The 27,493-nt window shown below is 48.0% G+C and overlaps 3 protein-coding genes across 3 annotated transcripts; 2 read left to right on the forward strand and 1 right to left on the reverse strand.

The window, feature by feature from the left end:
* Positions 1-139: 139 nt before the first annotated feature.
* On the forward strand, positions 140-6,967 carry LOC102134687 (complement C1s subcomponent-like). The gene is given in 9 exon segments (XM_074005951.1): positions 140-166; positions 947-1,067; positions 2,480-2,541; positions 2,544-2,687; positions 2,901-3,078; positions 4,481-4,606; positions 5,336-5,535; positions 6,067-6,220; positions 6,765-6,967. Coding segments are annotated over 9 exon segments (1,215 nt in total).
* On the forward strand, positions 6,818-11,880 carry LOC135966149 (complement C1s subcomponent-like). The gene is made up of 4 exons (XM_065523669.2): positions 6,818-7,370; positions 7,894-8,022; positions 8,988-9,062; positions 10,694-11,880. Exons 1-4 carry the CDS (start codon positions 7,274-7,276, stop codon positions 11,482-11,484), a joined length of 1,092 nt encoding a protein of 363 aa, XP_065379741.1. The 5' UTR covers positions 6,818-7,273; the 3' UTR covers positions 11,485-11,880.
* A 1,943-nt stretch (positions 11,881-13,823) lies between these two features.
* On the reverse strand, positions 13,824-27,003 carry LOC102135038 (complement C1r subcomponent-like). Its single transcript, XM_065525141.2, is given in 13 exon segments — positions 13,824-14,620; positions 15,333-15,409; positions 17,022-17,130; positions 17,133-17,165; positions 17,567-17,645; positions 20,069-20,190; positions 20,299-20,446; positions 20,770-20,966; positions 21,050-21,109; positions 21,430-21,516; positions 21,843-22,035; positions 26,638-26,760; positions 26,998-27,003. Coding segments are annotated over 13 exon segments (1,926 nt in total). The 3' UTR covers positions 13,824-13,928.
* Between the last annotated feature and the right edge of the window lie 490 nt (positions 27,004-27,493).

A 27,493-nucleotide genomic window follows, 5' to 3' on the forward strand; every position in this document is an offset into this window, starting at 1 on the left:
AAAGCACTAGATCAGAGGACGAGAAGGAAGAGGAATCTCGTGTAACAAACTGCACATTAATATCCTGGCAGCAGCAGTGGTGTGTGTGTGTGTGTGTGTGTGTGTGTGTGTGTGTGTGTGTATGCACTGTATGTTCATAATGGAGGCAGAGGGAACGGGTAAGGAGGTAAGTGTTAGCTGAAGCTCTTCCATCCATCCTAGGGAGTCTCGGTTCTGCCTTGGCATTGTGCAACATGCTTGGAGAGTGGCGTGAGCCACCGCGCCCAGCCATGAATTTTATCTCAATACTAATTTTTCAAATGGTTGATTTTTCTGGCATGTGTGGCATCTAGGTAGGGAGATATTTTAGGAATAGAGAGCCTGTCTGTATATCCTTAAAACATATGGCACAAAAAGAGAGTTTCCTCTTACTTCAGCTTGTCGGTCTCTCTTCCTCCTTTTCTTTTCCTTTTTTTCCTTTTTTTTTTTTTTGAGATGGAGTCTTGCTCAGCCACCCAGGCTGGGTGCAGTGGCGCCATCCTGGGTACTGCAACCTCCATCTACTAGGTTCAATGGATTCTCCCCTCTCAGCCTCCTGAGTAGCTGAGATTATAGGCACCTGCCATCAAGCCTGGCTAATTTTTGTGTTTTAGTAGAGATGGGGTTTCACCATGTTGGCCAGGGTGGTCTTGAACTCCTGACCTCAGGTGATCTGCCTGCCTCAGCCTCCCAAAGTGCTGGGATTACAGGTGTGAGCCACCGCTTCCAGCCTTTTCCTCCTTTTCTAGTCCATCTCATTAACTTCCTTCATGCTTTTCCTCAGATATGTCTTGACCCCTGAAGAATGAGGAACAAGCTCCCTGCCTCTTCTTTTCTGGGCCTTCTTGATTGCCGTGTTCTTCCCCACCTTCTGCTTCTTATCTTCCTTTCTATTCTAAGGCTTTCCTTTAACCCCTGTGTCCCGTAGGTCCCAGTCGCAGCTGAGGCTTGTTGGGGGAATGGTGCTGGCAGGTGGCTACTCACCAGACATACACTGAAGAACCTCTTCCCCATCCTGTCTGTGCTTCCAGGTCCCTGGGGTTGTGCAGGTGAGTGCCCCTGAGGCGCAAAATAAGGAGAGGCAAAGAAATAGGCTCAGAGTGGTAGCTGTTGGTTAACAAGGAGGTTCCTGCAGAGGGAGCGTCAAGGCCCTGTGCTGCTGTCCCCGGGGGCCGGAGGGGTTGCCCAGCATGCCCACTGGCCGGAGACAGGGGACTGATCCACTTGCTCCTACCTGCTTCTGAAGGTAAAATCCTTACAAACGAGGAGCAGAGCTTTGATGGAGGAAATAAGAAAGGCAGAAAGCTTCACGTGGGAGGGCTTGGGGCAGTGATAGAGGGCTGACAAAGACACCCTAAAAAAAAGGCAGAATATAGACAGCCTATTTCTCTTAGGCTCACCCCATCCACCCCTACTTCACCCCCTTACCTACCACTGTTTTCAGGGTTAAAGCAATTTTAGCAAGATTTTAGGAACTGTGGGGAGATAGCTTGGATTTTCAGTAATCGGGGGAACATAAACAACCCCAAACGAACTCTGGAAAACGAATGTAGGATGTTTTTATGTTCCTTGTCATTTGGCTGTCCCTTTTCTCCTTCCCCAGACAACCCTGTCTCAGTGGGGCAGCACTTCCTTCTCAGACCGCTTGTCCCAGGGTCCCTGCCGTCCCCTAGTGAAAGAAGCTCCTGCCTCCACCTGTGGGCGTTGGGAGCATCAGCAGAGATGCTCCTCACACAGGGCACCAGCTTCTGGGGTCCGTCCCGCAGACCCTGACCCACAGACAGATGAATAACGTACCCAGACACACGGATACTCAGTGGAACAGCAGCTAGGGGTCCTGGCCCCTCAGAGACACCAAGGAAGGTGCTGTAAAGAGTAGCCACCACAGCCCCAACTAGCTGGCCCTGCAGACATTTATTAGCACAGTTTTAACAGCAAAGACTTGAGTCAACACGCCTGTGGGTAATTAATCTGGTCGCCCTCACCCTGGGAGAGCAATCCTGCCCGCCACTGATCAAGGATTAGTTTTAGGACTACATGAGTAAATAAGCTCTTTAGATAAAGTCCTGTATGCTCCTATGTATCTATGTCCTGAGCTTTTAAGAGAACTCAGCTGCCTTCAGCCAAGACTTTTACAAAAGCTGGGCAAACTTCTTGGCTTTCCAAGAAGGCTTATGTTTATTTCCTCTAAAATCTTTCCCACCACCCTAACTGAACTCCCACATATTTTTCTTAGAGATGGGGTTTCACCATGTTGGTCAGGATGGTCTCGATCTCCTGACTTCATGATCTGCCTGCCTCGGCCTCCCAAAATGCACCTAAGATTCTCCCCAGTGGCCGACTGACTGCCTCTCTTCTTCCCCCTTTCTTCCGCCTCTGAGAAATAGCACTTTCTGTCCTAGGCTACTAGTGCCTGGGCCACACACCAATCTATACCTCTTTTTTTTTTTTTTTTTTTCAGGTGCATTGTCCTGTTTTCCCTTTTGGCATGGGTTTATGCTGAGCCTACTATGTATGGGGAGATTCTGTCCCCTAACTATCCTCAGGCATACCCCAGTGAGGTAGAGAAATCTTGGGACATAGAAGTTCCTGAAGGGTATGGGATTCACCTCTACTTCACCCATCTGGACATAGAGCTGTCAGAGAACTGTGCATATGACTCGGTGCAGGTATGTTATAAGCACAAAAAGAATAGAGAGAGAAGACCAGGGCTGAGGTAGTGGAATAAGGATGTGGGAGGGAGAGCCACCTGTACTCACAGTGAACTGAAGTCAAGTCCTAGGGGCATAAATGTTCTACTCTCTCTGTCCCTTCTCTTACCTCCATACCAAAATATTACCCTTTCCTAGCTTTTTTATTGTTGCTGTTGACTCTTCTCTTAGATAATGTCAGGAGACATTGAAGAAGGGAGGCTCTGTGGACAGAGGACCAGTAACAATCCCCACTCTCCAATTGTGGAAGAGTTCCAAGTCCCATACAACAAACTCCAGGTGATCTTTAAGTCAGACTTTTCCAATGAAGAGCGTTTTACGGGGTTTGCTGCATACTATGTCGCCACAGGTAAGGCTCACCCTTCTGCATGTGCCTTATTGACCCAGCTAAAAGATTAGAAGTGAGAAATCCACTGAGCAACACGTTGAATGAGGATTCTGTTTGTAATTCATACAAAAAGTGTTGACTTGGCCTGGGTCCCTCCATAAATCACTTTTATGAAATTCAAATGCATGATCACATCTTAGTGGTGATGATGATAATGGTAATAACACATATTATGTAATACACAGTAATTTATTCAGAGCCACTATAAACTGGGTATGTGCTGGGGATTTTTCCTATTTTAACACAATCATCACTTTCACCCTTCAAGGTAGGTGTTATTTGCTCCATATAAAGATGAAGAAAATATAGACTAGGAAAGTTAATAACTTGGCAAGAATCACACGAGGAATGTGTAGTATTTAAACCCATTCAATATATGGCATTCAAACCTTCAAATTCTGGGTAATTCTGTATCTCTCTCCAGGTTAAAATGAAGCTAGGACATCTCATAAAGCCAAACTATTGTTTAGATTTGATAGAAGGACCAACATCATATAAAGCAATGAATGTACTGATTCCTCCCTGCAGAAGGCATCATCATGATGTTTACCTTGCAGAGCGTCATCCCTGGAGCTGAAACGCTCTGTACATGAGAAAAGTGAAGGATCTCTGACATTAAGAGCTCCCTAGGCCAGGCGTGGTGGCTCATGCCTGTAATCCCAGCACTTTGGGAGGCTGAGGCGGGTGGATTACTGGAGGCCAAGAGTTAAAGACCAGCCTCACCAACGTGATGAAATCCTGTCTCTACTAAAAATACGAAAAATTAACCAGGCATGGTGGCGGTGCTTGTGTTCCCAGATCCTCGGGAGGTGGAGGCATGAGACTTGCTTGAACCTGGGAGGCGGGGGTTGCAGTGAGCTGAGATCACATCACTGTACTCCAGCCTGGTTGACAGAGTGAGTCTCTCTCTCTCTGTCACACGCACACATACTGCCCTCCAGCCTCAGTGACAGAGTAAGGCTATGTCACACACCACACACACACACACACACACACACACAGAGCACTCCAGCCTCAGTGACAGAGTGAGGCTATGTCACACACACACACACACACACACACACACAGAGCACTCCAGCCTCGGTGACAGAGTGAGGCTATGTCACACACACACACACACACACACACACACACACACACACACACACGAGCTCCCTTATACCTGTGTAGTGGTAGGGCTCGACTCTGGAACCATATGTCAGGAGAGTAATATAGAATAATACCAGCCTGAAATGTGATCCCTTGAGAGATCTTTAAGCAATAGGCCTTTTCTACTTTTTCTTATCCTTATGGTTTTGGGTTTAACCTCATTCTGTCTTCTTGGTGTTTGTTCTTGACCTCAGCCTCTCTCTACTCTTTGTAGACATAAATGAATGCACAGATTTTGTAGATGCCCCTTGTAGACATTTCAGCAACAATTTCACTGGTGGTTACTTCTGCTCCTGCCCCCTGGAATACTTCCTCCATGATGACATGAAGAATTGTGGAGGTGAGCTTGGTGTTAAGAGGGTTGCATGTTCCCTGGGATTTGGAATGACTGAGACCCCAGAAAGGGCTTTGTCCACCCTTCCAACTTCGATTAGGCCCAGCCTTCATTTGGCATTTCTTCTTCTTTTTTATTTTTAAATTTACTTATTTATTTATGTATTATTTTTAAGAATTTCAATAGTTTTGGGGGTACTGGTGGTTTTTGGTTACATGGATGAGTTCTTTAGTGGTCAATTCTGAGATTTTACTGCACCTGTTACCCGAGCAGTGTACACTATACCCAATGTGCAGTTTTCTCGTCCCGCTTCCAACCTCCCCCAATGCTGAGTCCGCTGAGTCCACAGAGTCCATTATATCACTCAGTATTGGCATCTATTCTTAGTTACTCATAAGCTGAGATGAAGCCACAAGAAGGGAGGAAGATAAGACTACAGGGTAAAGTTAGTTAATTGGAGAAAAGAGATAGATGTCTGTAAAGAGTCTACTGGGGGCTGTTCATAACCAGGAAAGGCTCCATCCTAAGCAGAGTGATGGAAACCTAATAGGACTTGGGTGTTCCTGCTGATATCTACTGCATGTGTAATTGCTGCATCCCTCCAGTTAGGGCGGGGATCTCTGGTTAGTTTGAATGGAGAACTGTCAGTTTCTGAGAGAAGGAATCATAGAATAGTGCAGGAATTCCTTTGTTTGATGCTGTATTTGATTCTCCCTTTCACTTTTTCTCTCTTAGTTAATTGCAGTGGGGATGTATTCACTGCACTGATTGGGGAGATTGCAAGTCCCAATTATCCCAAACCGTATCCAGAGAACTCAAGGTGTGAATACCAGATCCGGCTGGAGAAAGGGTTCCAAGTGGTGGTGACTGTGCGGAGAGAAGATTTTGATGTGGAACCAGCTGACTCAGAGGGAAACTGCCTTGACAGTTTAGTTGTGCGTGACGGTTGATTAATACCCCCACCCTCAACTTACACAAAGAGATCTCTCCCTGAAGACAAAGAAAAATTTTTTTTGAGACAGAGTCTTGCTCTTTTGCTCAAGCTGGAGTGCAGTGGTGCAAGCACGGCTCACTGTAGCCTTGACCTCTTGGACTCAAGCAAGCCTCCCACCTCAGCCTCCTGAGTAGCTAGGCCCACAGGCGTGCGCCACCATACCCAGCTAACATTTTTATTGTGATTATTATTATTATTTTTTACAGAGATGGGGTTTTGCTATGTTGCTCAGGTTGGCCTGAAACTCCTGGCCTCAAGCAATGCTCCCACCTCGGCCTCCCAAAGTGCTGGGATTATAGGCGTGAGCCACTGCACTCAGCCTGAAGATAAAATTATCTTTTCTCCTGACCCTTATTTTCCTTCTTCTTATTTTATGTGACATTCAATGCCTCTCTTATTTTTATCTCCCATCTTCCAATTTTACCTCTTTCCTTTAGTTCTTTCCCTCTTCTGATTTCATCATTTCGTTCAGTTTGTTGCAGGAGATCAGCAATTTGGTCCTTACTGCGGTCGTGGATTCCCTGGGCCACTAAATATTGAAACCAAGAGTAATGCTCTTGATATCATCTTCCAAACGGATCTAACAGGGCAAAACAAGGGCTGGAAACTTCGCTACCATGGAGATCGTGAGTAACCTAGAAGTACCTCTTTGGTTGGTGATACCAAAGTCCCCAAACAATGTGGGATCAAAGCAGGTTGATCCAGGCACAATGGAAGTACCTGTGATCTCAGCTACCAGGGGAGGCTGAGGCAGGAGGATCCCTTGAGCCCAGGAAGTAGGAGTCTGAGTCCACTCTGGACAACAGAGCAAAACTTTGTCTCTAAAACAAAACAAAAACAAAACAACAATAATTCAAAAAACAGATAGATTGTTGTTCTGATAGTATCCTGAGATACTTCACTTCCTCAGGAAAATCTAAACCAGTCAATGGTTGCTAGGAATGCCTCAACCCCTAGTAATCCTTTAACTAGACCTGAGAGTGCAGACAGTTTGGGGGTGGTTAGTTGGTAATGCCATATGATTTTAGACATCTGCTATATTGGAATGTTAAGCATCAGGAATGAGGACAACTGGATGATTTTAGAAAGTGTGAGAATGATGTAAATAGAATGAGAGTCTTCAACTATTTAGTAATTCTTTTTTCCTGTCCCAGCTTCTGTTCTTTCAAGCAATGCCCTGTCCTAAAGAAGAAACTCCCACTTCTGTTTGGGAGCCTGCAAAGGCAAAATATGTGTTTAGAGATGTGGTGTGGATAACCTGTCTGGATGGGTTTGAAGGTTGTGGAGATAAAGTACCATCTTGGCTTCTCCCCAATCCCTGGCCCCAGATCAGGATGAGCAGACTGAAATTGTCCAGTTGTTTACCAACGTAAGTGTGTGATCAAGGTATAACGCCTTTCCCATAAACACGACAGCTTAAGATCTGTAGTTCTCCCTTGTGAGTCATGGAGCTCCCTGGCCAGCTTGGCATTCTCTCTCTGCCTTCAGTCTTCTTGGGGAAAGGGAGTTGACACGTTGGGGCAGAGCTGTCTGTCATCCTCGTCTCCTGGGTGCTTTGGGTCAGTCTACTAAGATGTTCCCAAGCTTCTTGTGGTGAGGACTCCTCATTGATCCAAGGCCAGAGATCAATTCCAGTTTTGATTTTGGTTTCCCATATCTCTCTTCAGAAATAAGTGGTGATGTTTATTATTCTCCAGGGACGTGTTGGTGCAACATCTTTCTATTCGACTTGTCAAAGCAATGGAAAGTGGAGTAATTCCAAACTGAAATGTCAACGTACGTGTCTCTTCAAAGTGGAAGTCTTTCTTTTACTCTCAGAGAGAATGGAAAGATCAGCACATCCAAATTCAGATGCATGGTTTCCTCTTAGGCATGGAGGGAGTGGGTTGGGTTTTTGAAGGGAAGCCAGTCATGGAGGCTTTTCTAGTCCAGCCCCGAATCTGTTCCCAGGCCAACTAGATCGGCAAGTTTCTTTCCAAGAAAGGGGCTATGGGATAGGTCGAGTTAATAGCCCCATGTGGGTGCATTTGTGGCTTCCACTGGGCCATCACCAATCGCTGAGAACCAGGCTCTTCACTACGGCTTTCACGGGGCCATCTGAGTTGGCATCTCAGTGGGCCAGAGACCTGAGAATTGCCAGTTGGGGAGGATGGCCACAGAGAGGCTGGTATGGGGAGGTTCATCCCAGGTGTGCCTGTGGATATGGGGTGGGGAAGCAGTGAGGATGAAACTGGCCCCATGACTCCTCCTTGGAGGAAGTGGCTGTCCTGACCATCGCTCTCCTTCCTTCGTCTGGTAGCTGTGGACTGTGGCATTCCTGAATCCATTGAGAATGGTAAAGTTGAAGACCCAGAGAGCACTTTGTTTGGTTCTGTCACCCGCTGCACTTGTGAGGAGCCGTATTACTACATGGAAAATGGAGGAAATGGTAGGTTTCTTCTACTGGAGAAGAGAGAGAGTGAGAAGGTGTTGGAGGGTAAATAGCATAATCTGTCTGTGCCGGAGAGAGTCTGCAGACAAATGAAGGCGGTAGGACAGACAGTGTTCATCCCCTTGACTTCATCTAAAGATACACTTTTCATATGGAGCAGGGCACGCTCAGGGCAGCACCAGTCACAGGGAATCATAGAGGTCACCAGCTCAGCTTCACAGCTGCTGTAGGAATTCCCCTATAACATCCATTCCATGGGATTACCCACCTTTGGACCAGTTATTTCATGTACAGCCCATAGGAGCAATGCCTCCCTCTTTAAGCCAGCAAGCTACACTGACTGGCTTTCTTGACGTAGAAGGGCTGAATGAGACACTAATACGTTCTCTGCATTGCCTTTATTTATTTATTTACTTATTTTAGACAGAGTCTCACTCTGTTGTCCAGGCTGGAGTGTAGTGGTGTGATCTCGGCTCACTGCAACTTCTGCTTCCTGGGTTCAAGTGATTCTTTTGCCTCAGCCTCCTGAGTAGCTGGGATTACAGGTGTATGCCACCACGCCCAGCTAATTCTTGTATTTTTAGTAGAGACAGGGTTTTTACCATGTTGGTCAGGCTGGTCTTAAATTCCTGACCTCGTGATCCACCTGCCCCAGCCTCCCAAAGTGCTGGGATTACAGGTGTAAGGCACCGAGCCTGGCTGTATTACTTTGTATTTTATTTTCCCACTTTCTCAATGCCTTCTTTCCTTCTGCTTTGGAGATGTTCCCTTTGTCTCCCCTGGCGGGCTAGAGGCCTGAGGGATTGTTTGGAGGAAGATATTTTTTTCTGGCTGATTTAATCTGATTTACTACTTGAATCCCAGAGGAGCTGAGGCTCTGAAGGAACAGAGCGGGCTGTGGGGTGGATGGAAGAGGGAAGATGTGGTGGTGAGTGTGACCTGTGTTCTCTGTGCTATTCCAGGGCAGTATCAGTGTGCTGGTAATGGGAGCTGGGTGAATGAGGCGCTGATCCCAGAGCTGCCGAAATGTGTTCCAGGTAAGGAGGGCCGAGGCTTGGGTAGAGATGATAGGCATGGGTGAATGGGAGTCACCTTCTGAAAGCAGCTGTAACCCTCTTGGGAAAGGACTGAACAGTGGCCTGCCAGAGTCCAGCTCAGTGAGGTGGCAGTAGCACTGTGCCGTGGGCTGTCGGGGTTGTGGGGAACCTCCTCAGCTACACTGAAGCCAGGTCGACTGCAAGGAAATATAAGCGTCAGCCAGCGACAGTTGGTGTCTGGTAATGTAGCTGCAGCGAGAAGATACAGAACTGCTAAAAACAGGGCCTGAAAGCTGAGAGTGAGTAATCAACATTCGGAAACAAGACTAGTTAAATAACCTAGTTATTATATTAAAAGTTTATGGCTGGTCATGGTGGCTCATGCCTGTAATCCCAGCACTTTGGGAGGCCAAGGCAGGTGAATCATGAGGTCAGGAGTTTGAGGCCAGCCTGGCCAAAATGGTGAAACTCCATCTCTACTAAAAATATAAAAAATTAGCTGGGTGTAGTGGCGGGCACCTGTAATCCCATCTACTTGGGAGGGTGAGGCAGGAGAATAGCTTGAACTCAGGAGGCGGAGGTTTCAGTGAGCCGAGATCATGCCACTGCACTGCAGCCTTGAAGACAGTGGGAGACGCTGTCTCAAAAAAAAAAAAAAAAAAAAAAAAAAAATTACATGGCAATAAGATATAGAGGAATTCAAGATTCAGGGAACGAGCGAGATCAAGGTTTGGTAGCAGAAGGCTGGGGAAAATCCAGTAGGATAATAACCATCCTGGATGTAACTGAGAGCTGAAGACCCAGCTGATTTGTTGTGTTTATTATCTCATTCACATCCTTGTAACAGCCCTGTAAGCTAGGTGTCATTAGTCTCATTTGACCGGTCAATGGGTGGGTACAAGTTTGCAGAGTTAGCAAGTTGCGAAGGCAGGCTTTGAGCCCAGGTGTGTCTAAGTCCAAAGCCTGTTGTGCTCAACTTGGAGTCCCTCCAGGCTGTCTAGCAAGGGATTTAGGGAAGCAGCTTCACTTGAATTCAGTTATTAGTATAACTGAATGGTAATGGCACCAGTCACTGGGAGTGAGAGGTCAAGGCCAAAGAAGGGACCCCTCTCTACTTCCTAGGCTGACCTATGGTTTACTAGGAGGGACTCAGGTGCAAGGAGGACTCCAGTAAAGAAGGCGATTAAAGTTTGATCTGGGCATCTGAAGAAGGCAGAAAGCTTCCCTCCTCCACCATCTGTATGAGAAAAGGGTTTCCAGCACTGGCTCTTGGTTGGGCACTGGCCTCACATGCCGAGTTGGGAGGTGCAAGGTGGACCCCTGCCTCCAGAGGGGCTGTGAGTCACACTGTGGATAGCGTGAGGCACTAGTGCATCTGGACTCAGTGATTCACACACTGCCTCTGGTTAACTGAGCTCTGCCATGAGCCTGCTATGACATCGGCAAAGCGGGGTGTTTAGGTAAGACCAGGGTGGGTCAGGTATTGAGCTTGTTGACCAAATAGGATTGACCATTTTGTACTAGAGAACCCTGCAACCTAGCAGGTAAAATTCTTTGAGTGGTTGGAGGATTTGCAGGAAGCCAGTATCATTTCTTGCTCCTTCCCCGTGTTTTTTTTAATTCCTTCCTAGTCTGTGGAGTCCCCAGAGAATCCTTTGAAGAAAAACAGAGGATAATTGGCGGATCTGATGCAGATATTAAAAACTTCCCCTGGCAAGTCTTCTTTGACAACCCGTGGGCTGGTGGAGCGCTCATTGATGAGTACTGGGTGCTGACGGCAGCTCATGTTGTGGAGGGAAACCAGGAGCCAACAATGTATGTTGGGTCCACCTCAGTGCAGACCTCACGGCTGGCAAAATCCAAGATGCTGACTTCTGAGCATGTATTTATTCATCCGGGATGGAAGCTGCTGGAAGTCCCAGAAGCACAAACAAATTTTGATAATGACATTGCACTGGTGCAGCTGAAAGACTCAGTGAAAATGGGACCCAACGTCGCCCCCATCTGCCTACCAGGCACCTCTTCTGACTACAACCTCATGGATGGGGACCTGGGACTGATCGCAGGCTGGGGCCGAACAGAGAAGAGAGATCGCGCTCTTCGCCTCAAAGCGGCAAGGTTACCTGTAGCTCCTTTAAGAAAGTGTAGAGAAGTGAAAGTGGAAAACCCCAAAGCAGATGCAGGGGCCTATGTTTTCACTCCTAACATGATCTGTGCTGGAGGAGAGAAGGGCATGGATAGCTGTAAAGGGGACAGTGGTGGGGCCTTTGCTGTACAGGATCCCAATGACAAGGCCAAATTCTACGTAGCTGGCCTGGTGTCCTGGGGGCCCCAGTGTGGGACCTATGGGCTCTACACACGGGTACAGAACTATGTTGACTGGATAATGAAGACTATGCAGGAAAATAGCACCCCCCAGTAAGGATTAATCCAGATACATCCCACCAGCCTCTCCAAGGGGCGTGACCAATGCATTGCCTTCTGTTCCTTATGATATTCTCATTATTTCATCATGACTAAAGGAAGACACGAGTGAATGATTTAAATAGAACTTGATTGTTGAGATGCCTGGCTGGAAGTAGAGAGGTAGAGTTTGATCATAGAATTGTGCTGGTCATTCATTCATGGTCTGACTCCTTGGGGTCCTTTCCCCTGAGTACCTATTGTAGATAACACTATGGGTGGGGCACTCCTATCTTGCACTATTCCACAGGGACACTTTAATTCTTTGTTTCCTCTTTACCTGTTCAAAATTCCATTTACTTGATCATTCTCAGTATCCACTCTATATGTACAATAAAGTATGTTTATAAGCAAATTTTGGCTGACTTACCTCATTCCACACCAAACCCTCAGAATTATAGAAGGGGAGTGGGATGAGAAGGCTGTTATGTCACTGAAATTGGGCATCTAGCAACTTATATTTAATTTAATTGTCATGAAAACAGAGAATTCAGCTTTTCTTCTCTCTTCCAACTGAGATTTACTGAATATTGTGGATTAGTATGAAGATCACAAGTGTAAGGCATCATATTCTAGTTTTGAAATTCATTAATACTTACCTGGCCAAAAAAAAAAAAAAAAAAAAAAAAAGGAAAAATAAGGAAAAAAAGAAACTCATTAAATCTCATTGGGTGCATGGCTCACACCTGTGATCCCAACACTGGGAGGCTGGGGTGGGAGGAACACTGACCCAGGGGTTCAAGATCAGTGTGAGCAACATAGGGAGACCCTGTCTCTACAAAAATAAAAAGTAAAAATTAGCTAGGCATGGTGGTGCTTGCCTTAGTCCCAGCTACTTAGGAGGCTGAGGTGGGAAGATCGCTGGAGCCCAGGCGGTCAAGGCTGCAGTGAGCTGTGATCATGCCACTGTACTCCAGTCTGGTAACCAGAGTGAGACATTGTCTTGAACAAAACAAAACAAAAAAACCCCAACTTATTCAGAAGTCCATGTACAATAGTTTGAGTTGGCTGTTTAAGATCTTCTTTAAGTATAATGCTTTTCAATATGTCAACTGAAAGTTAATTTTCCTTTAATACTCACTTGTATCACGCAATATTATGACAACAAAAAAGAAAAACTACAGAAATTGAGCATGCTCTTGTCTGCTTTCCTGGTGGTTTTGATCAATTTGTGACAATGTTTTCATTAGATTGAACTCTGTACCAAGATGACATAGCAGAAAATCTCCCTTCTATTTTCTAGGGGAAGGAAAAGAAAATATTCCTCCTCCCAAAGAATGATTAGTGATGAGAAATGACTACAGAATAGGGACTTAGCATTTTACAAACTGAGGACAGGAGAACTCTCTCAGGATGGCGGTTGCCCTAACAAGGTGTCTTAGGAAAGCAGAGGTCTGAGAAGAAGAGTTGAGGGGAAATCTGACCTATTCGATGTGACACGTGGCTTTCAGGAGGGCAGTTTTTACCAGAAGTCAAAAAGGGTTTGTTTGGGCCCATCAAGAATGGACTTTGATATTCCATAGACCAAGAGGGCTAAATTCAACAGTTGACCTTAGACTGGAGGGTAAACACGATGTGGTAACCAGAGGAACTCTAATTGAAGGGCCTGAAGAATTGAAGGGAATTACAACTGGGAGCCTCTGGGAGGATTATATCGTCAACCAAGCAGCATAAAGTCACTGTGTCACCCCTGAACTGTATGCATCGTAGCCACCTCCTGACACTTCCTGTCATTGCAGGGGCAATGGAATTGACAGTGTGGCCTGGGCGAGAGTGTTTCGGTGACAGGAGGATTCTTCTAGAGATAAAAAGGCATTGGAGAAATATTAAGATTTAGAAACATGATCTGTGATAGAGTTATTTTTCTTCTTTTTTTTATACTTGGGGTAATAGCAAAACATTAACCTGGAATCTGATAAATAACAGAAAAGGAAGTTCCTCCCTCTCGGAGACTCACCAGTCTGTTTGGGTTCTGCCCTTGCTGATGGGCTGAGGTATTGGTGAAGAATTTCCCTCTTTGCTGCCGCCTTGTACAGCGTGACGGGTATGGGTTTTGGATCGTTGACTGTGCTGCAAGGTCATTTCTCTGGGTGAATGGCAGGGGGAAGATCTAAATGAATCACCATCAGAGACTTCAGAGCTGGGAAGAGCTCGTCACCAGGTCCTAGAGGGGCTAGAAAGTCATTCGTTGTGTTTAAAGGGTATCCATCATAGTACCTTGCAAGTTACTTGAGAACATACGTCCGCTTCTTCTGAAACTCAGGAAAATAGTTAGCTTTTTAAAGAAGGTGAATTGTCACTTTTCTTTGGTCGGAAGAAAATGGGCTGGTGGGTCAGCAGCTCATGCCAGGGAGGAAAGACAATGTCCAGTGGTCAAGAGGAGTTGAAGCGAAGGAACCTACTTCAAATTGGACCAGCCCAGAAGGGGCTAGAAGGGATCCCGGGATCAGTGTTCCGGTCCCTTATTGCAAAAACGCCCCCATTATCCCCCTGGCAGGCATCCTGCTTTAGAGATGGGTGCCCAGCACAGAACATGTTTTGAGAGAACACATCCATCCTATTCTTTCCCCGGAGCCAGGTCTCACAGTCCTCTCGATTAGCTACGGGCAGACGGACAAACCTGAGGTCATGAGCAATCTTCTCCTCCATGACCCCAAAGCCACTGACGTAGCCCATCAAGCCCAGGTCATAGAAAGTCTCGTTGTCAGGGAGGCAGATGGGGAGGAGGTTGGGACCCAGGGTGACACTATTTTCCAGCTCCAGGAGGGCGATGTCCCCCTCAAAATTGTGGGACTCATCCTGACGGTAGTCCGGGTGGATGCTGACCCTGCGGATGGGGTGACTTGCCAGCTTCATGAGCTCTTCTACATTTGTATGGCCCAGGAACACATCCAAGGGGACATTGCTTTGTGCATCGTGTTCCTTGGGATACAGGGTGTGGGCAGCCGTGAGGATCCAGCGGTCGCCCAGCAGGGTCCCGCCCCTGTGCCCGTGGATGTTGGTGAACACCTGCCAGGGGAAGTTGCCCATCTTGGCTTTTTGCCCTCCGATGATGCGCTGCCTCTGTTCCACGGGGTTCATGGGCTTCCCACACACTGAGGGAGAGAGAGGGAAGACAAGGGCAAGTCAGCTCCGGGTCTCCCACCTCTTCCTTCTGCGGCCAGCCAGCTCCCCGTTTGCCCTCTCTTTTTGACTTGTCTCTTTTCTCTTTTTCCTCCCATCTCCACACTTCCTTCATTGGCCTATTGACAGGCTCTTCTCCTTGTTTTTGTTTTTATTTTTGTTTTTTGAGACTCCTTGCTCTGTGGCCCAGGCTGGGGTGCAGTGTCGTGATATCTGCTCACTGCAACCTTTGCCTGCCGAGTTCAAGCAATTCTTGTCCCTCAGCCACTCTAGTAGCTGGGACTACAGGTATGTGCCACCATGCTTGGCTAATTTTTGTATTTTCAATAGAGGCTGGGTTTCACCATGTTGGCCAGGCTGGTCTCGAACTCCTAACCTCAGGTGATCTGCCTGCCTCGGCCTCCCAAAGTGCTGGGATTACAGGTGTGAGCCACCACGTCTTGCCCCTTGTTCTTGTTTATTTCTTCCCGGGGTGTCTTCCGTTGTTTTTATTCTCTGATTTCCCATCTGCTTAGTGAAAATACCGGCATTTCGGGACTGAATTCAGCACTCTTCCCCTCTCTCTCTTTCTCCTGGTATGTTCCCCTCTCCTCTCCTCTGTCTCCTTTTTCTGGGCCATGCTGCTTCTGAGGACTTTCAGGCTGCTAACGATCCTGAGGATGGTCCCAGAGGGTTTCCACTCACCTGGCAAGCACCGAGGAATCTTCCCTTCCTTCTTTTCATTCTTCCAAATGCCCTGTGCTGTGCAGGTGTACACCCCCGAGGGCAGAGGAGGCAAGAATCAAGTTGGGAGGTGATGGGTAAGAAAATTAGGTTGCAGAGGCCAGCAAGTACGGAGTGTGCTCGACGGGGAGAGGGGTAGGGAGGAACAACATGGCAAGGGCCAAAGGTCAAAGGCTCAACTCTAGAAGGAAAAAATGTCAAGTGTTCAGAGGCTCTAGACCTATATTTTGTTTTAATGTCAAGTAAAAAAATCGGAATGCTTAACCATTAATATATGTTTGCTGTGATCCCTGTTTGTGAAAGTAGACATAAAAACCAGAAGGAATGTATCAAAATCTTATCAGTGATTGCGTCTTAGTCGTGGAATCATAGATGATAATTGTAGCTACGTCTTCTGATTGCTGAAAATGTCCCATGCTTCTTACTTTATCTGCATGATCTCATTTAAACACTATAGTGACACTTGCAGGTGTGTGTTATTATCCTCATTGTGGATGAGCAGGCTGAGCTTAAATAATTTGCACAGGGTCACATAACTTCTAAGTGCCAGAACCAAGGTGCAAGAGGTTTTCTGACTCCAAAGTTCAGCTCTTAATGAATACCATTTATAATCCAGATTTTTTCCCTTTTTTCTGTTTCAAACCTATAATGCATGTGATTTCTAATATTTAAAAAAAGTTTGAAAAATACCCACTAATAAGTGAGAGTCATTTAGTAAAACTAAGTGCAAAAATCACAACCAGGTTGAGAGGGGAGAATGGAGAGGGGAGTTTCACTGAGTTAGCTGTAGTGGTCATGATGGTGGCAAAGACTGTGGTGTCAGTGTTGGTGGTGATGGTGGTGTTGATGTTGGTAATGATGGTGGCAATTGTGATGTCGATGTTGATGATGACAGTGGTGTTGTTAATGGTGGTATTGTTAATGGTGTTAATGGTGGTGGTGGTATTGGTGGTGATGATGGTGTTGGTAATGGTGATGGTGGTAATGGTGGTGGTGATGGTAGTGTTGGTGTTGGCAATGGTGGTGGTGGTGATAGTGGTGTTGTAATGGTGGTGGTGATCATGGTAGTGTTGACAATGGTGTTGGTTATGATGATAGTGGTGATGGTGGTGATGGTGGTGTTAGTGTTGGTGGTGATGACGATGTTGGTAATGGTGGTGATGATGGTGTTGGTAGTGTTGATGGTGGCACTGGTGTTAGTAATGGTGGTGATAGTGGTGTTGGTAATGGTGGTAATAATGGTAGTGGTGATGGTGGTGTTGGTAATGGTAATGGTATCGATTGTGGTGATGGCAGTGATAGTGGTGATTGTGCTGGCATTGATGCTATTGGTAGTGTTGCTTGTGTTGTTACTGGTAGTGGTGGTGATGGCAATGATGGTAGCAGTGGGGATGTGGTGGAGGCAGTGGTGGTAGTGGGGATGATGTGGTGACAGTGAGCTGTTTATGTGATTTGAATCTTTTCTTTGCATCAGCTCCTCCTTCTTCAAACCTACCTGCTTCCTCTTTGCGCTACAATTCAGGCCCCTGAAGCCAGTGCCCTGGCAGATACCTTAATATGCATTCCCTAGGGATTCTACTGGGAGAAATCTCAGAGGATACCCCAAGGGGATGGAAGGGAGAAAATTTCCGTTTGTGTTAGTCCCTACTTTGCTCAGACTCCCTGCTGCCAGCCCTGGTCTGCATCTTGTAATATGGCTCGTGGCAGTAGTACTGGATACAGGCCTTGTAGGTACTCACCCCCATTGTGGTGGTGTAATGGAAGGCAGATTTCGGGGCTGCCCACAGTCCTTGACTTGGAGAGAACACAGGGCAGGGTGAGAGCTGAGAAAGACTGTGCTGGAACTTTAGTGGTGAGAGTGTGAGTTGTCTACCTGAGAGCACATTGAGAGGCTTAGAAAAAATAGTCAGTGGCGAGGGCCCTTACAACGGACAGGAGTTGGGTGGTGTGAAATTCAGTTCTGGGTAGAGCCCATCCATCCCATTGAGATGAGGACTCACTGATTCCTGAGATGAGGGCTCACTGATTCCTGAGATGGGCCATAGACATCAAAGGACAAGTCTCTTTGACCCTCATCCAAGGGTGAGGGTCTGTTGGAAAGAGGCTTAGTCTGGACCCCTCCTTCTTTCTTGGCCCAGGTCCTCAAGGTTGGAGGTGGGAAGTCCCCAGGATCATATCCCTGAATTGTGACTTACTGTTGCATCTGGGCATGGCACGATGCCATGTGCCATCATCCTGGCAGACAGCTGTGAAGGAGTGTGGCACCTGGTTCCCCTGTTGAGCAGAGGAACAGGCGCCATCAGTGCCAAGAGGCAATGCAGGTCCCTTTCCTGCCCTTCCCACACAGGAGTGGGAGGCAATACAAAGACATCTCTCAGCTCCCCCGTGGATGTGGCTCCTTCTTCCTTCTCCCCAGCCTGTTACAGACAGGAGCACTGAGCTACACTGTAGCAAGTCAGAGCAGGACTAATTGATAGACCCGATCATCCTCTCTCTAGACTGTGGCCCGTTCCCACTGAGGTCCAATTGAATCCCACAATTTGTAATTTAAAAAATCACAAGCCACGTTTGAGTGCTTTTTGTATCAAAACAAAAGCCTGTGCTCCAGGGCAGAACCATGTTTCTCTGGCAGGAGTCCCCTGCCTCCAGGCCTGTAGCACTTTCTCTCTCCTGGGTTGCAGTTTTCCTAAGGACAGAGGCCTTCCCTGAAATCCTAGAGCCACCTCACCCCGTTGAAAGGTGCTGGAGACGTTGATGTATGTGAAGTGCTGTTGCTGTTGAGCAGGGACAAGACTAGGAAATGGCAGTCTTTGAAATGAAAAGTTACTGGACAATATGAATGAGTTTTACTAAGACCAAAAATTGGCCAAGTGCGGTGGCTTACGCCTGTAATCCCAGCACTCTAGGGGGCTGAGGCAGGTGGATCACTTTACGCCAGGAGTTTGAGTCAAGTCTGGGAAAATTGAGAAACCCTATCTCTACCAAAAATACAAAAATTAGCTGGGCACGGTGGCACTTGCCTATAATTCCAGCAACTCCGGTGGCTGAGGTACCTGAGTATCTTGAATCCAGGAGCATCGCTTGAACCTGGGAGGCGGACTTCACAGTGAGCTGAGATCATGCCACTGCCTGGGTGACAGAGCAAGACTCTGTCTCAAAAACAAAATAAACCCAAAAAGACCAAAAATCATCCCATAGAGTTAGCTCTGGTTGCAAAAGAATGTGTGTGAGAACTAGACCGTCTGAGTAAAATGTAGGTAATGTGAGAAACGGTGTGACTTGCTTTAAATTCTATGTTGTGAATGACATGTGCAAAAGTAAGGGCAGTGGGTGGTGTAGGCAAGGGAGGGTTGTAATATGAGCAAAGAGGTTGTTGGTCTCCAGTCCTCTGGACCCAGGACACCCACCTAATTCTCCTGATGGAGATGGAAGCACCTTGGAGTAAAGAACAATGCATCAGATGAACTCGACTTGATGCAACATTCAAATGTGAACTCCACAAAGGCTGTGTGACTATGTGGGTTTCTTTTTACTGAACCTCCCACATCTAGGACAGTGCCTGACAGTAGACCCTTACAATGTGCATTAAATGAATTAACTATGACTTAAGGACATGTCATAGGTCTCGTCTTTGATTCTGATTGTCTTCCGTGTGGACCTATTGAGCAACGAAGGGATGTTCAGTCTTGGGTCTCTGTCCAGAGAGACAGATAATTTTTAGTTTACCAGCTTTTGTGAGATTGATCCATGGATAAAACCATATTCCTTCCTGAATCTTCAGATCTGAGGACACGACGGTGGGCCCAGGGTGAGACCACTCACATGTGTAAAAGAGCCCTGGAGCAGTAGGCAGGAGATTGGGGTCCTAGTCCCTGCCGTAGACAATCACTACGTGGTGTTGATGAGTCACTACATTTCTACCCTGCCTTTCCAGTTCCTTCAGCTTTCTTTTTTTTTTTTTTTTTTTTGAGGCGGAGTCTCGCTCTGTCGCCCAGGCTGGAGTGCAGTGGCGCGATCTCGGCTCACTGCAAGCTCCGCCTCCCGGGTTCCCGCCATTCTCCTGCCTCAGCCTCCCGAGTAGCTGGGACTACAGGCACCGCCACCAAGCCCGGCTAATTTTTTTGTATTTTTAGTGGAGACGGGGTTTCACTGTGTTAGCCAGGATGGTCTCGATCTCCTGACCTCGTGATCCGTCTGCCTCGGCCTCCCAAAGTGCTGGGATTACAGGCTTGAGCCACCGCGCCCGGCCTCCTTCAGCTTTCTTGATTATTGGATGAGGGCAATAGTTCTTAAACTTGGCTGCACGTTAGAATCACCGGGTAGCTTTAAATAGTCTTGTTGCTCAGGCTCTACTCCAGATCAATGGAATGAGAGTCTCTGCTGGGGGACCTTGACTTCAGTATTGATTGATTGATTGATTTTTATTTTTTAGAGACAGAGTCTGGCTATATTGCTCAAGCTGGAATGCAGTGGCTATTCACAGGGGTCTTGTATGATTGGGCTCAAGCAATCTTCCAGGATTGTAAACTCTCTGTTTTAAGTGTGCAGCAAGTTGGAGAGCTGGTGGACCAGGAGACTCTTCCAGCTGAAATGCCTATGACTCTAGCTGGGGTGAGACTAAATCCTCTGTGAACCCACCATCTGAATTCCCCCTGGGATGCTGGGCCGGCTCTCTCCCCTCAGCCCTGGGCTCTTACCTCTATGAGCTGGTAGCCTAGCTTGCAGGTAGCAATGAAGTAGTCACTGAATTGGTACTGAGGCTGCAGGTTCTGGATGACAGTGAACTCGTCTAGGGTCTTGGGCTGGGGACACTTGATGACTATTGGGGAGACCAGAGGGCGTATTTATTTCAGAGCCACCTGCCCTTCCTTCTTCCCACTTTTTCTCCATTGCTGGCCATCGAGGGAGGCCCCCAGGGAGCCTTTACTCTCGGTGGTGTAGGGCAGCCTCCAGCCCCGGCTGTTCCCCGACTCATCTGTGAAGAACAGCAGATCCACAGCATTGCTGCTGGTGTCAAATTCAGGGGGTCTTTGCTTCCCACAGAACTCGCCAATGTTCTTCCCGTTGGCATAGATCTGGTAGGGGAGGAGGGTTTTTTTTGTTTGTTTGTTTGTTTGTTTTCCAGCTTGGACATTTTTACACAGGGCCAACTGTGTAGTAGCCTGGTGGCCAGGGTGGTGGTGGTGATGAAATCCTGCCTTATGTGTGTTTTCAGGGGAAGGTGGAAAGGGATCCCCACAACCCAATTCCAGTTATGTGGGAACTTGCCCAGCCCATGGGTGATGTTGGCCAACTCCTGCCCCAGCTGGCCAGGGGATCCAGGAAGAAGTTGAGACAAGAGGAGCTAAGTGCAGACAGAAGAGGAGGAAGGGGTCTTTCAGGGGTAGGACGGCTGTACCTGTAGCTGGTCATAGGGGCAGTGTACTTGCTGGTGGTCATCAATTTCAAAAGGCTCCACGAACTTGAGGTGCGGGGTGAGGCCCCGCTCTACCCGGATGCTGTAGTTGCAGTGCAGGTCAGCGGGGTAGGACCGGGGGTACTCCAGGCTGGAGATGTAGCCCGATGCCTCCGTGTACAGCTCGCTGCTGCACTCAGCTGTGAGAACAGAGACGCAGGGCATCATGGGGCCACTCTGGCTGGCTCAACCCCTGCCTCCCTGCTACACCACTCTGGCTCACCCTGGCAGGAATACCTGTCCTTCTGAAGCTCATAGCCTGGACGGCAGGAACAGAAGTAGCCTCCAGGCTGGGCGCGGTGGCTCAAGCCTGTAATCCCAGCACTTTGGGAGGCCGAGACGGGCGGATCATGAGGTCAGGAGATCGAGACCATCCTGGCTAACATGGTGAAACCCCGTCTCTACTAAAAAATACAAAAAACTAGCCAGGCGAGGTGGCGGGCGCCTGTAGTCCCAGCTACTCAGGAGGCTTAGGCAGGAGAATGGCGTAAACCCAGGAGGCGGAGCTTGCAGTGAGCTGAGATCCGGCCACTGCACTCCAGCCTGGGCTACAGAGCGAGACTCCATCTCAAAAAAAAAAAAAAAAAAAAAAAAAGAAGTAGCCTCCAACGTAGTTGTTACACAGGTGCTGGCACTGGGGCTGGGGGTCCCTCTCCCCTGATTTGCTCTGGGAAGCACATTCATCAAGGTCTGGAAGGCATTCAGGAAGGAGGGTTAAGCTCCTGCTGGGAGACCAGAGTAGGGGCTCTGACCTTAGGGAGGTCACTCACCAGAGGCCTAAAGACAAAGGCATCTTTAGGCCACCTGAATCTCCAGGCCAGGCCTCTCCAATGCTCTCTAGGGACTGCTCCATGGGGACAGATCCCAGGTTGACAGGCCTCGTTAGGAAAAGCTCTCTTGAGGGGAGGAACAAGGAAAGCCAGGCTTTCCACTTCTTTGGATTCAAGATTCCCTTTCTTGGCCTCCATTCAATGTGGCTGAGGTCCGAGAAAAGGGATCCCTGGGGGGCTACTCACCCACAGCTTGGTAGTAGGCCAGGAAGCCCTTGTAGAACATGATGGTCCCATTCTCCTCGTTGGAGAAGTCTGTGTAGAAGGTCAGCAGCATCTTGTTCCCTTGAGACAAAAATTCCTTTTTTCCTGGGGGGTTGCCCAGTGGAGAACCCAGTTGCCCACAGAACCTCCCCAGGTTTTTCGTATCAGCAGAGATCTGGTGGAAGAAGGACAAGGAGTAGGAAGAAGACCTGTTGTGGAGTGGCACACGTGGTGGCTCAGTGATGGTCCTCCTGGTCTCGCCGAGAGTGAATCATGCACCACATCGGCTCTGCTGGTCACTACCTGCTGGGTTCGGCTACTGCAAACTTCCCCATGTGACCTTCAACTGTTCCCCAAGTCTCCCACTGACTCACTCTTTGCGTGTTGTCCTGCACTGGGTACCTCACCCCTTCCCTGTTTTCTGCTCCTCTGGCAGGTTTCAGGTCATTCTCCATCCCCACCTCCTGCGGCCTATTCCCCTGGGGTCCTGGTTGTCTGTACCCAGCCTTTCCCCTCCCCTCATTCCCTGAGCCCAGACATGTCTACTTTATTTTCTGCCTTCCGATTCCACCTAGGCTTAATGAAACCATTCACACCTTGAGTGCCTCCTTATGCCCTTGGCTGAACATGAGCCCTGAAGCCCACCAGTCTCAGTGTCAGGAGGCATGGCCTTGTCCCTCTTCCTTCCTCCTCAAAGCCTCCTCAACCTCTTTTTGCCCCTGCCAGCAAACACCCTCCCCCAGCACTGCACACTCACCAATTCCTCTGGGTGGGGAAGATGTTCCGTTTTCACGTTATGTTGGAGGCCAAAAGAGTGAGGGTGGTGATCAACTCAGTATACCACTGGAGGCTACATGAGTAAACAGCAAACTCTTCTCATAAATGCAGGATGTTGGCAAACTGACACACTGCATCTGCTGCCCAGAAGGAATGCTGAGGGCAGCCACGCCCCAAGTGTAGTGTTTCTTGTGATTATCTACAGGGCGCATCTGAAGCCTGTTAGTAATAATATAAACCTGTGATCAGTCAAGCAGCCAACCAATTGTTACCTCCTCCTCCCTGCTCATTCTACCCAATAAATGTGAAGGGCTGTGGAAGCTTGGGGTCTGCTGCTGTTGCTCACTAGAGCAGGGAGCTCTCTTCTTCTTCCCCTGGCCTCTTTCTTTAAAACAGTTTGTTTTGTCTTAAGTTTTCATTTCTACATTTGTCCTCCTTTGTTCAGTCTTGTAATGATGGACTCAAGTAGTAACATTAGTAACTGTTGTAGTGATGGTCTCAAGTAGTAATTGTGGCAGTCAGTTAGAAGTGGCGCCCAAACAGGGACAATCAAGGACAAACAGGGACCTGAAGAGGCCTGCAGGGACAAATAGAGATTAGTAGGGATAAATAGAAATGAATAGAGATAAATAGAGACAAATGGAGATAGGTAGGGACTTGCAGGAACTTGTAGGAACTAACAGGGACCATAGGGACAGACAGGGACAGATAGGGATAAAGAAAGACTAGAAAAGACTGGCAGAAACTTGCAGGGACAGACAGAGACAGATAGGGTCCTATAGGGACTTGAGTGAGGACAGTCTGCTGGAGCAGAAAAACTAAAGCCCAGAAAAACCTAAAACCTAAAACCTACCAGACGAATGAGAAACCCCATTACAAGTCTGCCAGCAGCAATATAAGATCAGTGCTCTAAAGTGGTACAGAGAACAGGAAGTTTTTGAATCAGGGTAACATAGGGAAGAATTTGGTTATTTCTTTTCTCTTTTGTTTGGAGTTTGGTAAGTACCATCTTTTTGTTATTATTTCAGGGTTTGAGCTAATTTTTTGCCACACCTACAGCACCTATTGAGGGTGGTGAACAGGAGAGGGAGGATAAAAACTGGCTTGAACCGTCTGCTTTTGTGACTACAGAAAGGCTAAATTTGGCTTTGGCTTTCATGGATTGTGGACATGTGCTGGCACCTGTGAGATGTGCAGAGGACTTGGGAGGTTTTCTCAGCTTGTCAAGATGTGGGAACCGAGCTTCCTTGCTCTGCAGTGTTGACTCAGGCAATGGCTAATTTGGTAGCTGACAGATCTAAAGGAAGCCAAGGGTTAAGCCCCATGAGCAATATGTTCTCCCTGGTTCAAAAACCCAAAGATCTTATGCCATTACCACTACCTGAGTTTCTGGTTTGTAATCCAAATCAATAACTCCCGGAACCACAGCAATGCCCTGTAAGTTAAGATGACTTTTGCCTAAAATTAATCCCATGTGTCCTGCTGGCGAAGGTCCCCAAAACCAGTGGGAATCTTCGTGTGTTTGTCTCCTCCAACTAATGTAACTCGTTCTCTGACTGGGAGATCGAATCCTGCGCTTACAGGTGTTTCTGCTACTGGAGGGAGCTGGAATCAATGAGTCTCCAGAAACCCACCCCTGAAAAGGGAGTTGCAACCCAGACAGGGAATGCCCTCATTGTTTGAGGTGCCCAGGTCCAGGCCCCCTTCTCATTTCCCAACAGGGGTGGGGGGGGGGTGCCATTTTGATGAAACTTTGAGTGGTATTGATTAGCCCAATGATTTCCTTTATTGCAATGAGAGCAAAGGCCTAGCGTTTTTTTCTGTTGAGAGGAGAACTATGTTATCAGATCGCTTCTGCCCAGAGGTCTGACGGCATTCTCCTTTAAAACATCCAATTTTTCTACACTTATAACACTTTCTCACTTGTTGCTTATTCCCTGTAAATTGCACCCTTCTCCACGAAAGGAGAAACAAGGGAATCGGGGATTTGGAAGTACAACTACACAGGAAATTTATCTATCACAACCCATGGCATCTAATAGACCCACTTATTCAGTGTAAATTGAAGAAAGTTTTGTGGGCTTATGGATATGGGAGCAAGAGATTGGTCTCTTGTGGTAATAGATCTTGAAGATTGTTTTCTTTGCTGTGCTATTGCACAAGAAGGATAAGCCTTGATTTGCTTTCTCTGTGCCTTCTGTTGATTGGAAAGAGCCTGTCTCATTATCAGTGGAACGTTTTACCCCGCAGTAATTAACCAAAGAGGCAGAAGCTGAGTTACAGCTTGTGGAGCAGATGCTTCAGCAACAGCATGCCTCCTGGCTCCAGCCACAAAAGCCTTTGCTTTTGTTTCGGTTGATTTACTAACTGCGGATGAGGGTATGCTTGTGTTTTCACAGGAAATGAACAAACCGTGTGGGTGCCCCAAGGTGTGTGAGACCATGGAACCAGAGACTGGAGAGACCCATGGATCCCAGCTGTGGGCCTGGCTCCTGCAGTGCGAGCCATGAGCCGGTTGAATCTGAATGTGAAGATGGAACAAACCACCAACGGCAATTGAAGGCTGCACAGCCTGGAATTGCCTTTACTAAATTAATTCAAAAACAAAAAGGGAGAGATGTTGGAGGCTGAAAGAGTGAGGGTGGTGATCAACTCAGTATACCACTGGAGGCTACATGAGTAAACAGCAAACTCTTCTCATAAATGCAGGATGTTGGCAAACTGACACACTGCATCTGCTGCCCAGAAGGAATGCTGAGGGCAGTCATGCCCCAAGCGTTTCTTGTGATTATCTACAGGGCATATCTGAAGCCTGTTAGAAATAATGTGAACCAGCCAGGTGCGGTGGCTCACTCCTGCAATCCCAGCACTTTGGGAGGCCGAGGCGGGTGGATCACGAGGTCAGGAGATTGAGACCATCCTGGCTAACATGGTGAAACCCCGTCTCTACTAAAAAATACAAAAAATGAGCCACGTGTGGTGGCGGGCACCTGTAGTCCCAGCTGCTGGGGAGGCTGAGGCAGGAGAATGGTGTGAACCCGGGAGGCGGAGCTTGCAGTGAGCCGCAACAGTGCAAGACTCCGTCTCAAAAAAAAAAAAAAAAGAATATGAACCTGTAATCAATCAAGCAGCTGACCAATCTTTATCTCCTCCTCCCTGCTCATTCTACCCAATAAATACGAAGGGCTGTGGAAGCTCGGGGTCTGTGGCCTTTGTTCACTAGAAGCAGGGAGCTCTCTTCTTCTTCCCTTGGTCTCTTTCTTTAAAACAGTTTCTTTTGTCTTAAATTTTCATTTCTATGTTTGTCCTCCTTTGTTCAGTCTCATAATGATGGTCTCAAGTAGTAACATCAGTAACTGTTGTAGTGACTGTCTCAAGTAGTAACTCTCTCAAGTAGTAACTGTGGCAGTCAGCCACAATCTTATTCCTGCATACCTCCTACCTCCGGGGGTCTCCTGGGAATGGTAGTTATTGGACCTTCGCAGGCTCTGCTTGAGCCCGGAATCTCATTTTTACTGGATAAAGATGGGCCAGGGAAGGTACCCTTGGTTGTCACAGAGGTGAGGGTTCTGAGCCTACTGTCCTTGCTGAAGACTATTCCCGTGCTGCCAGAGCACACATTTCTCCTCCTCATGTCCCTGTGTTCCTGTTGAGGCAGGCAGCCATGCCAGTCTTCTCCTTGGAGACAGGGAAGCTGAGGCACAGTGGTTTCCCAAAGGCTCTCAGCTAGACAGCAGATGGGGAAGGTTTTCTTGTCTCAGTGGACAGTGAATTTCCTGAGTGGGTCCTGTCCCCTTCTCTGTGCTTCTCCCCTCAGTGCTCACTGAGGGCCTCTTCACCAGTGAGTGCCCCCTCCAGGGCAACCCTTGGCTCTAAGAGATGCAGTCGGCCATCAGATCTTGTGGGGCTGGGCTGTGTCTGGGGGTGTGCATGCCATACAGATCCCAGATCCCAGAGGGTCCCGTTTTGTCTCCCCTCTGCCTGCCCATCCTGCCCCTACCTCAACATAGTCATAGGAGCAGCCTTCAGAAGGCTCCAGGTCAAAGTGCTGGAAGACGAGCTTCACCCCGTATCCTGTGGGGACTGTGATCATAGTGGTTGTTTCAAAGCTGTTGGGGTAAGGCTTGGGGAACAGAGGGGAAGTCACCTCCCCAAATAACCTCTGAGGGATGAGAATGGGATTTCTTGGCCTTTGGAATAGGGTTGAGGCTAGGAGGTACAAGAGCCACCTGCCAAAACAAAAGAGTGTCTGGAGCTGGAGGGGTTCAGCACTCTTGCCACGTGGGCAGTGGCCATGGCAGGGGATGAGATGGCCATACTGCTGGGCATCCTCCTTCTCTCTGCCCACTCTGGACCTCACCGACATGTTCTCAGCAGGGGTGCCTGGGTGGGGAGGGCGGCCTTTGCAGCTGCTGCATTGGGTCACTCCCCAGTGCAGTGTCCAGTCCAGAGGCCACGATGCTCCCCTCACACTCCCTTTCCAGCCTCCTCCCCTGCCGGCCCCATCCCTCCCCTCCCCTTCCAGGAATAGGACTGGCTTGGGACCAGTTAATGGAGGGTGAGGGTTTCCACCCATGGGTCTCTGAAAGGGCTCCCACAGGTTCAGTAAGAGCGTCTGGGAGAGACCATCTGTGGCATGTGAGACACAGGCAGAGTGTCCCCTCCTCTCGCTGCTTCCTGCCGTGAGCCCAGAGGGAAGAAAGGACCATGACATGGGCTTCTATGTATAAGGTCTCCTCTGGTCCTTAGGAGGAGGGATGGGGTGCGTGTTGTGTGTGTCCATGTGTGTGCACAGTGGGATTGATGAGAGAAGAGTGTGTGAAGAGAGAAGGGTGTTCCTGTCTCCCTGAATTGCC

Source organism: Macaca fascicularis, chromosome 11 (assembly GCF_037993035.2).
Source record: "Macaca fascicularis isolate 582-1 chromosome 11, T2T-MFA8v1.1".
NCBI classification, from domain to species: Eukaryota; Metazoa; Chordata; class Mammalia; order Primates; family Cercopithecidae; genus Macaca; species Macaca fascicularis.

What these genes read in the sequence shown, in the direction of transcription:
- LOC135966149 (XM_065523669.2), top strand. Translation starts at nt 7,274, where the DNA reads ATGTTTATTATTCTCCAGGGACGTGTTGGTGCAACATCTTTCTATTCG. An exon ending in TTCCAAACTGAAATGTCAAC is followed by an intron (nt 7,371 to 7,893) that starts GTACGTGTCTCT and finishes TTCGTCTGGTAG; the next exon opens with CTGTGGACTGTGGCATTCCT. An exon ending in CATGGAAAATGGAGGAAATG is followed by an intron (nt 8,023 to 8,987) that starts GTAGGTTTCTTC and finishes GTGCTATTCCAG; the next exon opens with GGCAGTATCAGTGTGCTGGT.